This window comes from Hylobates moloch, unplaced genomic scaffold (genome assembly GCF_009828535.3).
Source record: "Hylobates moloch isolate HMO894 unplaced genomic scaffold, HMol_V3 SCAFFOLD_1, whole genome shotgun sequence".
NCBI classification, from domain to species: domain Eukaryota; kingdom Metazoa; phylum Chordata; class Mammalia; order Primates; family Hylobatidae; genus Hylobates; species Hylobates moloch.
The window spans coordinates 113,995,767-114,007,833 of NW_026652276.1; the positions used below are offsets into that span (position 1 = coordinate 113,995,767).

The 12,067-nt window shown below is 48.2% G+C and overlaps 1 protein-coding gene across 3 annotated transcripts; it reads left to right on the forward strand.

Annotated features, from left to right (window-relative positions):
* The first annotated feature begins 5,758 nt into the window (after positions 1–5,758).
* Positions 5,759–12,067, forward strand: MRPS17 (mitochondrial ribosomal protein S17). Of its 3 annotated transcripts, none has more exons than XM_032757991.2 (3): positions 5,759–5,889; positions 7,148–7,287; positions 10,426–12,067. In XM_032757991.2, exons 2-3 carry the CDS (start codon positions 7,165–7,167, stop codon positions 10,693–10,695), a joined length of 393 nt encoding a protein of 130 aa, XP_032613882.1. In that variant the 5' UTR covers positions 5,759–5,889; positions 7,148–7,164; the 3' UTR covers positions 10,696–12,067. The 3 variants fall into 3 exon arrangements, with proteins under 3 accessions (XP_032613882.1, XP_032613883.1, XP_058300643.1); XM_032757992.2 differs by having other exon boundaries at positions 5,825–5,907; XM_058444660.1 differs by lacking the exon at positions 5,759–5,889 and adding an exon at positions 5,903–5,925.

Sequence of the window (12,067 nt, forward strand, 5' to 3'; positions counted from 1 at the left end):
CTGTATCAAAAAAAGAAAGAAAGAAAGAAAAAACTTACGCATTTTTTAAATTTATTTACTTTTTTTTTATTTTGAGACGGAGTCTTGCTCTGTTGCCCAGGCTGGAGTGCAGTGATGCAATCTCAGCTCACTGCAACTGCTCCCTCCTGGGTTCAAGAGATTCTCCTGCCTCAGCCTCCTGAGTAGCTACAATTACAGGCGTGCACCACCATGCCCAGCTAATTTTTGTATTTTTGGTAGAGATGGGGTTTCACCATGTTGGCCACACTGGTCTCGAACTCCTGACCTCAGATGATCTGCCCACCTCAGCCTCTCAAAGTGCTGGGATTACAGCACTGAGCCACCATGCCTGGCCTATATATGCATTTTATATCGCTTTTTTTTTTTGAGACAGAGTCTCACTCTGTCACCAAGCTGGAGTGCAGTGGCATGGTCTCAGCTCACCGCAACCTCCACCTGCCCAGTTCAAGCAATTCTCCTGCCTCAGCCTCCTGAGTAGGTGGGATTACAGGCACATGCCACCACGCCCGGCTAATTTTTGTATTTTTAGTAGAGACAGGGTTTCACCATGTTGGACAGGCTGGTCTCGAACTCCTGACCCTCTAGTGATCTGCCTGCCTCGGCTTCCCAAATGCAATTAAATTTTTAAATGTGATGTAGGGAAAAAGGAAAGCTATTTTTTTTACAAAAGAATGCCAACTAAAAATATAATAGTGTAGGAAATAACCTATATGTGATGGTTTATTTTCAATTCTAAGTGCCTTAGTTTTAAGCATGCTACATGGAAATGATGAGATAAAGAAGCAGAGTGTACTGAGTCACTGCCCTCCTCTTTCCTGTCTTCCCTTTCACCCAGCGGCCAGGCACCTATCAGTTAGGGCCCCCTCAACTACTCCCTCCCCACCCCACTGAGAATTTGGTTTAGGCTAGCTTGCAACATAGATAATTGTACCCTTTCTTATAAGCTAAGTGCAGCCACTAGGGCTATAAGTCCAATGTTTGAAGAGGAGGCTGGGCACGGTGGCTCACATCTGTAATCCCAGCACTTTGGAAGGCTGAGGCAGGTGGATCACCTGAGGTCAGGAGTTCAAGACCAGACTGGCTAACATGGTGAAACCCCATCTCTACAAAAAATACAAAAAAAAAAAAAAAAAAATTAGCCGGGCATAGTGGCAGGCTCCTGTAGTCTCAGCTACTTGGGAGGCTAAGGCACGAGAATCACTTGAACCCAGGAGGCAGAGGCTGCAGTGAGCCGAGATCACACCACTGCACTCCAGCCTGGGTGACAGAGCAAGATTCTGTCTCCAAAAAAAAAAAGTTTGAAGAGTCCTGAGACAGTCACAATGCATGGTGGGCTACAATAAAACAATAAAATGCAGCAGAAAGACCCCAAAGAACATACTTGAAGCCCCTGCCTAACAATAGGCGACGTCCAGGAAGATTGTGACCCCCATAGTACTCAGCCTATGAGGAACCGGGGGAGCGACCTGCGCACTAGGGGAGAAATTGCTTGTTGAAACTGTGCTGGGTGTGTCTGCTGCAAGACACCCGATCTTGCAAGGCCGTCATTAAAAATCTCATTTTCGCTGTTCTCTGGGTCTCTGAGTCCATTCTTTGGGTTTGGATGGGCGAATTTGTTTCTCACAATAGGATGGAGAAAAATCACCATTTTGTAACCACCATAGTAATAATTACTTGAGGAAACAATCATCAATGGATGCTACATTTTTTTGTCTGAAATTTGTTTCAAAAGCAGGATATTCACACAGTTTCAAAATCATCTCAGCAATTACTTATTAATTACAATGAGAATTACAGTGGAGAAATCTGGCAGACACTATGTCAACCAAATACCAAATTTTGATATCAAAAGTGGGACACACTGCATGTACCTCTGGATATGATGCTCTGAAAAAGGGCAGGGTGCAGTGACTCACGCATGTAATCCCAGCACTTTGGGAGGCTGAGGTGGGAGAATCGCATGAAGCCGGGTGTTTGAAACCAGCCTGATCAACATAGCTAGACCCAATCTCTACAAAAGAAAAATAAAAAAAGAAATAGCCAGGCATGGTGGCACACACCTGTGGTCCCAGCTACTTGGGAGGCTGAAGTGGGAGGATCACTTGAGCCCATGAGGTCGAGGCTTCAGTGAGCCATGATTGCACCACTGCACTCTAGCCTGGGCACAGAGTGAGACTCTGTCTCAAAAAAAAAAAAAAAAAAAAAAAGACACATCACATGTAATATTCCTGCCAAGAATATTAACCTGATTTCAACCATGAGGAGACTATCAAAACCAAATTGAAAGACAGTTGGCAAAACAATTGGCCAGGACTCTTAAAATGTCAGTGTCATGAAAGAAAAAAAGGAGGCAGAGGGATTGCTCTAGAGTCAAGGAGACTGAAGGATGACAACTCAATGTAATGCGTCATTCTTGATTAGATCCTAGATCAATTTTATTAAAGCTATAAAGAGGCTGAGTGCAGTAGCTCATGCCTGCAATCACAACACTTGGGAAGCCGAGGCAAGAGGATCATTTGAGCGCAGGTCTGGTTCAAGACCAGCCTGGGCAACATTGGAAGACCTCATCTCTACAAAACACTTTTTTTAATTAGCCCAGAGTGGGCCAAGCATGGTGGCTCACACCTGTAATCCCAGTACTTCGTGAGGCTGAGGCACGTGGATCACAAGGTCAGGGGTTCGAGGCAAGCCTGGCGTACATGATGAAACCTCGTGGCTATTAAAAATACAAAAATTAGCTGGCCGTGTTGGTGCGCGCCTGTAATCCCAGCTACTCGGGAGCCTGAGGCAGGAGAATGGCTTGAACCCGGGAGGCGGAGGTTGAAGTGAGCTGAGATCGTGCCATTGCACTCCAGCCTGGGCAACAAAGCAAAAACTCCATCTCAATAATAGGCCAGGCATGGTGGCTCATGCCTGTAATCCCAGCAGTTTGGGAAGCCGAGGTGGGCGGATCACCTGAGGTCGGGAGTTCCAGATCAGCCTGACCAACATGGAGAAACCCCATCTTTACTAAAAATACAAAATTAGGCAGGCTTGGTGGCCCATGCCTGTAATCCCAGCTACTCGAGAGCTGAGGCAGGAGAATCGCTTGAACTCGGGAGGTGGAGGTTGCAGTGAGCCAAGATCGTGCCATTGCACTCCAGCCTGGGCAACAAGAGCAAAACTCTGTCACGAAAATAATAATAATAATAATAATAATAATAATAATAATAATAATAGGCCGGGCACAGTGGCTCTCACCTGTAATCCCAACACTTTGGGAGGCAGAGGCAGGCAGATCACCTGAGGTCAGGAGTTCGATACCAGCCTGGCCAACATGGTAAAACCCCACCTCTACTAAAAGTACAAAAATTAGCTGGATGTGGTGGCAGGAGCCTGTAATTCCAGCTACTCAGGAGGCTGAGACAAGAGAATTGCTTGAACCCATAAGGCGGAGGTTGGGGTGAGCCAGGATCGCACCACTACACTCCAGCCTAGGTGACAGCATGAGACTCAAAATAATAATAATAATAATAATAATAATACCTGCCAATGAGTACCAAAATGTTTCCAGATAGATCTCAGCCTCCCAGTATGGTAAGAAAGATGGATATTTCTTGGGTCCGTGTGTGGTACTTTTATATTCAGGATCAGATAATTAGATGAACACCTACATTACATAATTCTAACATTTCAGCTAGGAGAAATGTGAAAGCAAAACTTTTTTTATTTTTTGAGACAGAGTCTCACTCTGTCACCCAGTATGGAGTGCAGTGGCATGAGCATGGCTCACTACAGCCTCAACCTTCTGGGCTCAAGTGATCCTCCTACCTCAGCCTCCTGAGTAGCTGGAACTACAGGCTTGTGCCACCACCAACGCTGGATAATTTTTTTTGTGTGTGTGGTTAAAATGGAGTCTCACTCTATCACCCAGGCTGGAGTGCAGTGGTGGGATCTTGGCTCACTGCAACCTCCACCTCCTGGTTCAAGCGATTCTCCTGCCTCAGTCTCCCGAGTAGCTGGGACTACAGGTGCACACCACTGCGCACGGCTAATTTTTGCATTTTTTTTTAGTGGAGACAGGGTCTCGCCATGTTGGCCAGGCTGGTCTTGAATTCCTGTCCTCCGGTGATCCATCCACCTCAGCCTCCTAAAGTGCTGGGATTACAGGCGTGAGCCAGCGCGCCCAGCCTAATTTTCATATTTTTTTGTATGTTTCACCATGTTGCCCAGGTTGATATGGAACTCCTGGGCTCAAGCAATCCACTCACCTCAGCCTCCCAAAGTAAAGCTAAACATTTTAATACAAAAGGGAACAAAATTTATCATTCAAAGACACCATCCATAGAAAATTAAATAAACAGCCAGGCGCAGTGGCTCCTGCCTGTAATCCCAGCACTTTGGGAGTCCGAGGCAGGTGGACTGCTTGAGGCCAGGAGTTCGACACCAGCCTGGCCAACATGGTAAAATCCCATTTCTACTGAAAGTGCAAAAATTAGCTGGGCATGGTGACCCACACCTATAATCCCGGCTACTCAAAAAAAAGTAATAAAAAAATTTTTAGGCCAGGCGCAGTGGCTCACCCCTGTAATCCAGCACTTTGGGAGGCCGAGGCGGGTGGAACACGAGGTCATGAGATTGAGACCATCCTGGCTAACACGGCGAAACTCCGTCTCTACTAAAAATACATAAAATTAGCCGGGCGTGGTGGTGGGTGCCTGTAGTCCCAGCTACTCAGGAGGTTGAGGCAGGAGAATAGCGTGAACCCAGGAGGGGGAGCTTGCAGTAAGCCGAGATCTCCCCACTGCACTCCAGCCTGGGAGACGGAGCAAGAATCCGTCAAAAAAAAAAAAATTAAAGATTTCCAGAATGAAATAATTACAGAATACAATAGAGAAGAGAGGAGAGACAATTTAAAGGATGGAAAGGAGAAAGGAAGCAGGAAAGCAAGGTAAGGTAGAAATTTCTCTGCGCTGGCTGGGCAGGGTGGCTCACGCCTGTAATCCCAGCACTTCAGGAGGCCAAGACAGGCAGATCACTTGAGCTCAGGAGTTAAGAGACCATCCTGGAGAATACAGCGAGCCCCTATCTACAAAAAATGCAAATACTGGCCAGGCATGGTGGCGCGCCTGTGGTCCCAGATACTCGGGAGGCTGAGGTAGGAGGATCGCTTGAGTCCAGGAGGTCAAGTTGCAGTAAGCCATGTTCACGCCGCCATTGCACTTCAGCTTGGGCAACAGAGCAAGACACTATCTTCAACAACAACAACAACAAAACAGAAACAAAAAACAAACAAAAAAAGAGGCCGGGCGTGGTTGCTCAACCTGTAATCCCAGCACTTTGCGGGGCCAAGTCGGGCGGATCACCTGTGCTCAGGAGTTCGAGACCAGCGTGGCCAACGTGGCGAAACCCCGTCTCTACAAAAAATACAAAAATTAGCTGGGCGTGGTGGCGCGTGCCTGTAATCTGTAATCCCAGCTACTTGGGAGGCTGAGGCAGGCGAATCCCTTGAACCCGGGAGGCGGAGGTTGCAGTGAGCAGAGATCGCGCCACAGCACACCAGCCTGGGCGACAGAGCGAGACTTCGTCTAAAAAAAAAAAAAAGAAAGAAAGAAAACAAAAGAATGAAAGAAAAGTCCGAAACCTCCTGCGCCACTGTCCACTAGCTACGCGCGTTAGGAAAGGAGAGGTCAGCGCCCTCCGCCCCGCCACCGCCGCGGGTCCCTTTAAGGGAGAGTGAGCGGGTTCCTGCCTTAACTCCGCCCACGGCTAAGGAGTCGCACGGCCTACGAGAGGCGCAGTGTGGGACGGAGCCAATGCGTACGGCGTGACGCCATCCTGCTGCGACCGGCGCTCCCCGGGGCAGGTGGCTGCACAGTCTTGGCGGAGGTGAGTCCCGTGGCGGAGGTGAGTCCCGTGGTGGAGGTGAGCGCGGGCTCCGGAGTGTTGCTGCCGGGGGAGGATTTGCTGGGGATCCGAGGCACCCTCGCATGAGAGCCCTGAGAGCGAATCGCTTCGTCTGACCTCGGGGTTGTCCGGGGCGAGGGCACGAATCACCCCAACCTATCCGAAGCCTGGTGGAATGGCTTATGAACTGATCTCAAAAGCAGCCCAAGTCATCCGTCGCTGGGGCGGGGAGGGGGACACCGCGGCGGCCCTGCTGAGTGCTACCTGGGCACTGAGCCTGTGGGGAGAGGCGGCCCAGCGGGGTGGAGAGAGATAAGGGACCAGTAACGGCCAGCGTTTGTCCGTGGTATTGAGCGTTCTGTGGGTCAAATTCTCAAAGCACTCCTGCGAAATAGGCCCGCCCATTTTGCAGAAGGGGAACGTGAGGCTTGGCGGTTAAAGTTACCGCTTTGTAAGCGCTGTAAAGATGAGAGGTTGGGTAATGGGGAACATGTAAGCATCTCTAAAATGGTGATTCGAGCCGGGCGCGGCGGCTCACGCCTCTTAATCCCAGCACTTTGGGAGGCTGAGGCGGGCGGATCACCTGAGGTCAGGAGTTCGAGACCAGTCTGGCCAACATGGCGAAACCCCATCTTTACTAAAAATACAAAAATTAGCCGGGCGTGGTGGCGCGGGCCTGTAGTCCTGGCTACTCGGGAGGCTGAGGGAGAAGAATCGCTTGAACCCGGGAGGCGGAGGTTGCAGTGAGCCGAGATCGCGCCACTTTACTCCAGCCTGGGCGAAAGAACCAAACTCCATCTCAAGAAAAATAAATATAGCCGGGCGCGGTGGCTCACACCTGTAATCCTAGCACTCGGGGAGGCCGAGGCGGGCGGATCACAAGGTCAGGAGATCAAAACCATCCTGGCTAACACGGTGAAACCCTGTCTCTATTAAAATACAAAAAAATTAGCCGGGCGTTGTGGCGGGCGCCTGTAGTCCCAGCTACTCGGGAGGCTGAGGCAGGAGAATGGTGTGAACCCGGGAGGCGGCGTTTGCAGTGAGCCGAGATCGCGCCACCGCACTCCAGCGTGGGCGACAGAGAGAGACTCCGTCTAAAAAAAAAAAAAAAAAAAAATGGAGAGGGGAACGAAAAAAAAAAGAAAAAAACTGTTTCTGGACTAACTTGGACAGTTCTTGTGACAAAATTCATTTGGCATCATAACCACCAGAATATGAGACTTTGGAATTTGCTTTTCAGGTGACCAAAGCCACGTAATGTCCGTAGTTCGTTCATCAGTCCATGCCAAATGGATTGTGGGGAAGGTGATTGGGACAAAAATGCAAAAGACTGCTAAAGTAAGAGTGACCAGGCTTGTTCTGGATCCCTATTTATTAAAGGTGAGAAACATTCTTGTTTCGGGGTGGCTTTGGTAAATCACCACCATGTCCTGGGTTGTGAGCAAAAAAGCATTTCTCTCTCAGTAAAGATGTCTTGTCTCTCATCTGCTTTGAGCCAGGCATTCTGCTGGTCTGTGGGTATAACACAGTTCACACATTCCAAGAAAACAGAGTTAATGTCAATCCACTCTAACTGTTGTAGTCATTCGGTTTGCAAAGTACTGGCCAGATGAGGTGGCTCACACCTGTAATCCCAGCACTTCGGGAGGCCGAGGCGGTTGGATCACCTGAGATCGGGAGTTCGAGACCAGCCTGGCCAACATGGTAAAACCCCGTCTCTACTAAAAATACAAAAATTAGCTGGGTATGGTGGTGCGCACCTGTAATCCTAGCTACTCTGGAGGCTGAGGCAGGAGAATCGCTTGAAGCCGGGAGGCGGAGGTTGCAATGAGCCACAATTGTACCATTGCACTCTATCCTGGACAAGAGCAAAACTCCGCCTTTAAAAAAAAAAAAAAAAAAACAACAACAACAACAACAAAAAACAGTACTGTGGGAGCAGAGAGCAGGGCATCTCATTCTTTCCTCTATGGGTGCTGTAGGAGAGCAACCTTGATTAAGGGACATTTTAGCTGAATCTCAAAACGGATTTTATCCAGCCGGGCACAGTGGCTCACGCCTGTAATCCCAGCACTTTGGGAGGCCGAGGCAGGCAGATCACCTGAGGTCAGGAGTTCGAGACCAGCCTGGCAGCCTGGCCAACATGGCAAAACCCTGTCTGTACTAAAAATACAAAAAATGGCCAGACGTGGTGCCAGATGCCTGTAATCCCAGCTACTCAGGAGGCTGAGGCAGGAGAATCATTTGAACTTGGGAGGCAGAGGTTGCAGTGAGCTGAGATCATGCTATTGCACTCCAGCCTGGGTGACAAGAGCGAAACTCCATCTCAAAAAAAGAAAATGATTTCATCCAGAGGACTGAGTTGGGGGAAGTCATTTCAGCTATGATGAGTGGTTTGTGGAAGTTCATTTAGCCATGATAGGGCATGACATTCTACAGGAACATACAGTGGTTTGGCAACATTGAGCCTAGAACTTAGCATTTTGTAGGCATTCTTAAATGAATGACAAGGACAGTTGGGCTAGACTGTGAAGGGTCTTTTGTGTTTTAGATTTCATCCTTTTTTTTTCTTGAGACAGAGTCTCAGTCTGTCACCCAGGCTGGAGTTCAGTGGTGCCATCTCAGCTCACTGCAGCCTCCTGGTTCAACCAATTCTTATGCATTAGCTTCCCGAGTAGCTAGATTTCATCCTCTAAGCCAGCAGTCCTCAACCTTTTTGGCACCAGGGACCAGTTTCATGGAAGACAATTTTTCCACAGAGGAGGGGTGGGGGGAGGATGAAACTGTTCCACTTCAGATCATCAGGATCATCAGGCGTTAGTTAGATTCTCATAAGGAGCACACAACCTAGACCCCTCCCATACACAATTCACAATAGGGTTTGTGCTCCTGTGGGAATCTAATGCTGCTGCTGATCTGACAGGAGGTGGAGTGCAGGCGGTAATACTCATGCTGGCTCAACGCCGCTCACCTCCTGCTGTGCGGCCCTGTTCCTAACAGGCCGCTGAATGGTATCAGTCTGCTGCCCTGGGGGTTGGGGATCCCTGCTTGAACCCAAAGACAGGCTTGGAAACACGGGTAGGGATGAAGACTGGAGGTAAGGGAATGGGCAAAGAGGCTGCTGCAAAAGTCTAGGATGGAAATAAGGACCTGAACTAAAGTTGATGTAGTGGGGATGGAGTGGAAAAAATATTTCAGGAAGAAAGGACAGAGTCATTGATTTGTTTGCTGTGCCCAGGGGACGGATAGGTGCCAAGGATGGTTTCATATCCAAAGTTCGGCACACAGGTGGGTAGCAATGCTGTTCATTATCAAGGATTAGAAACACAGGAGCAAGCTGAAGAGTGACTGCATGATCCTTGACCTTTGGGAAACCTTAGTTTGAATACTGACTCTTGTTTACCAGCTACACACATGGCTTAACCTCCCTGAACTTGTTTTTCTCATATGTAAAATGGGAATACCTGCTGCAGCAGGGTTGTTATAAAGAATAGGTGATTCTAGGCTGGGCGCGGTGGCTCATGCCTATAATCCCAGCACTTTGGGAGGTCGAGGCAGGTGGATCAACTGACGTCAGGAGTTCGGGACCAGCCTGGCCAACATGGTGAAACCCCATCTCTACTAAAAAAAATACAAAAAATTAGCCGGGCATGGTGGCAGGCACCTGTAATTCCAGCTACGTGGGAGGCTGAGGCAGGAGAATCTCATGAATCTGGGAGGCGGAGGTTGCAGTGAGCCGAGATCGTGCCATTGCACTCCAGCCTGGGCAACAAGAGCGAAACTCTGTCAATCAATCAGTATAATAGGTGATTCTACTTACCATTTGTAGTTTATTTGTGATACTTTGAGCCAAGCATAGAGCTAAGTGCTTGATGTATATTATAACGTTGAATTGTCTTGATAACTTTAGAAGTACAGGTACTGGAGCCTCATCTTATCGTGGAAAACACTGAGCTTGGAGTAGTTAAGTGACTCACAGCTAGTGGTGAGGGTAGCATGCTTTTAGGCTAGAGGGAAGGCTCCAGTGGGAAGGAAGAATGTAAACCGTATAGGAAGAGATGGTAACTGGTAGAGCAAGGGTGCTGAAGGGAATGGCCTGGAGAGCTTGGGGAGAAGATCAGTTCTGGAAACGTCATCCTGTTTTCTAAAAAGTAAGCAGCTAATTTTGTGGGGTTTGTTTCTGAGACAGGATATCTGTTGCCCAGGCTAGAGTACGGTGGCATGATTCTGGCTCACTGCATCCTCAAACTCCTGGGCTCAAGCTGTCATCCTGTCTCAGCCTCCTAGGTGGCTAGGGCTAGAGGCATGTCACCATGCCTGGCAATTTTTTTTTTGTTGTTAGAGAAGGGGTCTCACTGTATCACTCAGGCTCTAATTTTTGTACTAGAAGCCTCCTTAAGTATCTTATCTTTTCCTAAGTCCTGGCTTGTTTTCTGTGCATTACTTTTTCATATTACGTATTACATTACCAGGTCACAGATGGGAACTACTGATTTGCTTCTCTCCCTCTCTCAACAGTATTTTAATAAGCGGAAAACCTACTTTGCTCACGATGCCCTTCAGCAGTGCACAGTTGGGGATATTGTGCTTCTCAGAGCTTTACCTGTTCCACGAGCAAAGCATGTGAAACATGAACTGGCTGAGATCGTTTTCAAAGTTGGAAAAGTCATAGATCCAGTGACAGGAAAGCCCTGTGCAGGAACTACCTACCTGGAGAGTCCGCTGAGTTCGGAAACCACCCAGCTAAGCAAAAATCTGGAAGAACTCAATATCTCTTCAGCACAGTGAAGCGGGAGTGGAAGAAGGATCTAAAGGGAAAAACTGACATGTTTATGTTATGGAAAAAGAAATTTTTCTAAGTTTCATCACAAATCGTGTCCAGTTTCTCTGTGGTGTTTATGAAATAGCTAAAAGCAAATGAAGTAAAGGGCATACTATGGTTTTTCATAAAGGTTTATGGTCATGTTTCAAATTTTCATCATTTCAGTGAACATACTTCCACGTTACACTAAGTGTGCCTAGCAGTCTGTTGCATTTTGTAAGCTCACTGTGTTTTGTTTTGTTTTGTTTTGTTTTTGAGATGGAGTCTCGCTCTGTCACCCAGGCTGGAGTGCAGTGGTGCGATCTTGGCTCACTGCAAGCTCCGCCTCCCGGGTTCACGCCATTCTCCTGCCTCCCGGGTTCACGCCATTCTCCTGCCTCAGCCTCCCGAGTAGCTCGGACTACAGGCGCCTGCCACCATGCCTGGCTAATTTTTTTTTTTTCTTTTTGTATTTTTAGTAGAGACAAGGTTTCACCGTGTTAGCCAGGATGGTCTTGATCTCCTGACCTCGTGATCCGCCTGCCTCGGCCTCTCAAAGTGCTGGGATTACAGGCGTGAGCCACTGTGCTCGGCAAGCTCACTGTTTTAGGTTTTATTTTTGTTTTTTGAGACAGGGTCTTGCTTTGTTGCCCGGGCTGGAGTGCAGTGGTATGATCTTGGCTCACTGCAGCCTCGACCTCCCTGGCCCCAGCATCTTTCCACCCCAGCCTTCTGAGTAGCTGGGAACACAGGAACATACCACTACACTTGGCTGATTTTTTGTAAATTTTGTAGAGACAGGGTCTCCCTGTGTTGCCCAGGCTGGTCTCGGACTCCTGGGAGCAATCTGCCCATCTTGGCCTAACAAAGTGCTGGGATTACAGGCCTGAGCCACTGTGCCCAGCCGGTTTCCTTTTTTTTCATTCAAAGGAATTTTGAATTTATCTTAGAACCTTTATTTTGAAGGAAGAAAGTCTTTTTTTTTTTTTTTTTTTTTTGAGCTGGAGTTTCGCTCTTGTTACCCAGGCTGGAGTGCAATGGCATGATCTCGGCCCACCACAACCTCCGCCTCCCAGGTTCAAGTGATTCTGCTTCAGCCTCCCGAGTAGCTAGGATTACAGGCATGTGCCACCACGCCTGGCTAATTTTGTATTTTTAGTAGAGATGGGGTTTCTCCATGTTTGTCAGGCTAGTCTTGAACTCCGGACCTCAGGTGATCTGCCCACCTGGGCCTCTCAAAGTGCTTGGATTACAGGCATGAGCCACTGCATGTAATGACCAGCCACTGTTCAGAATTCTTTCAATCAAGCTGTGTTAATAAGAATATTGATGCGTGGAAAATAAAATTTTACAATTCTG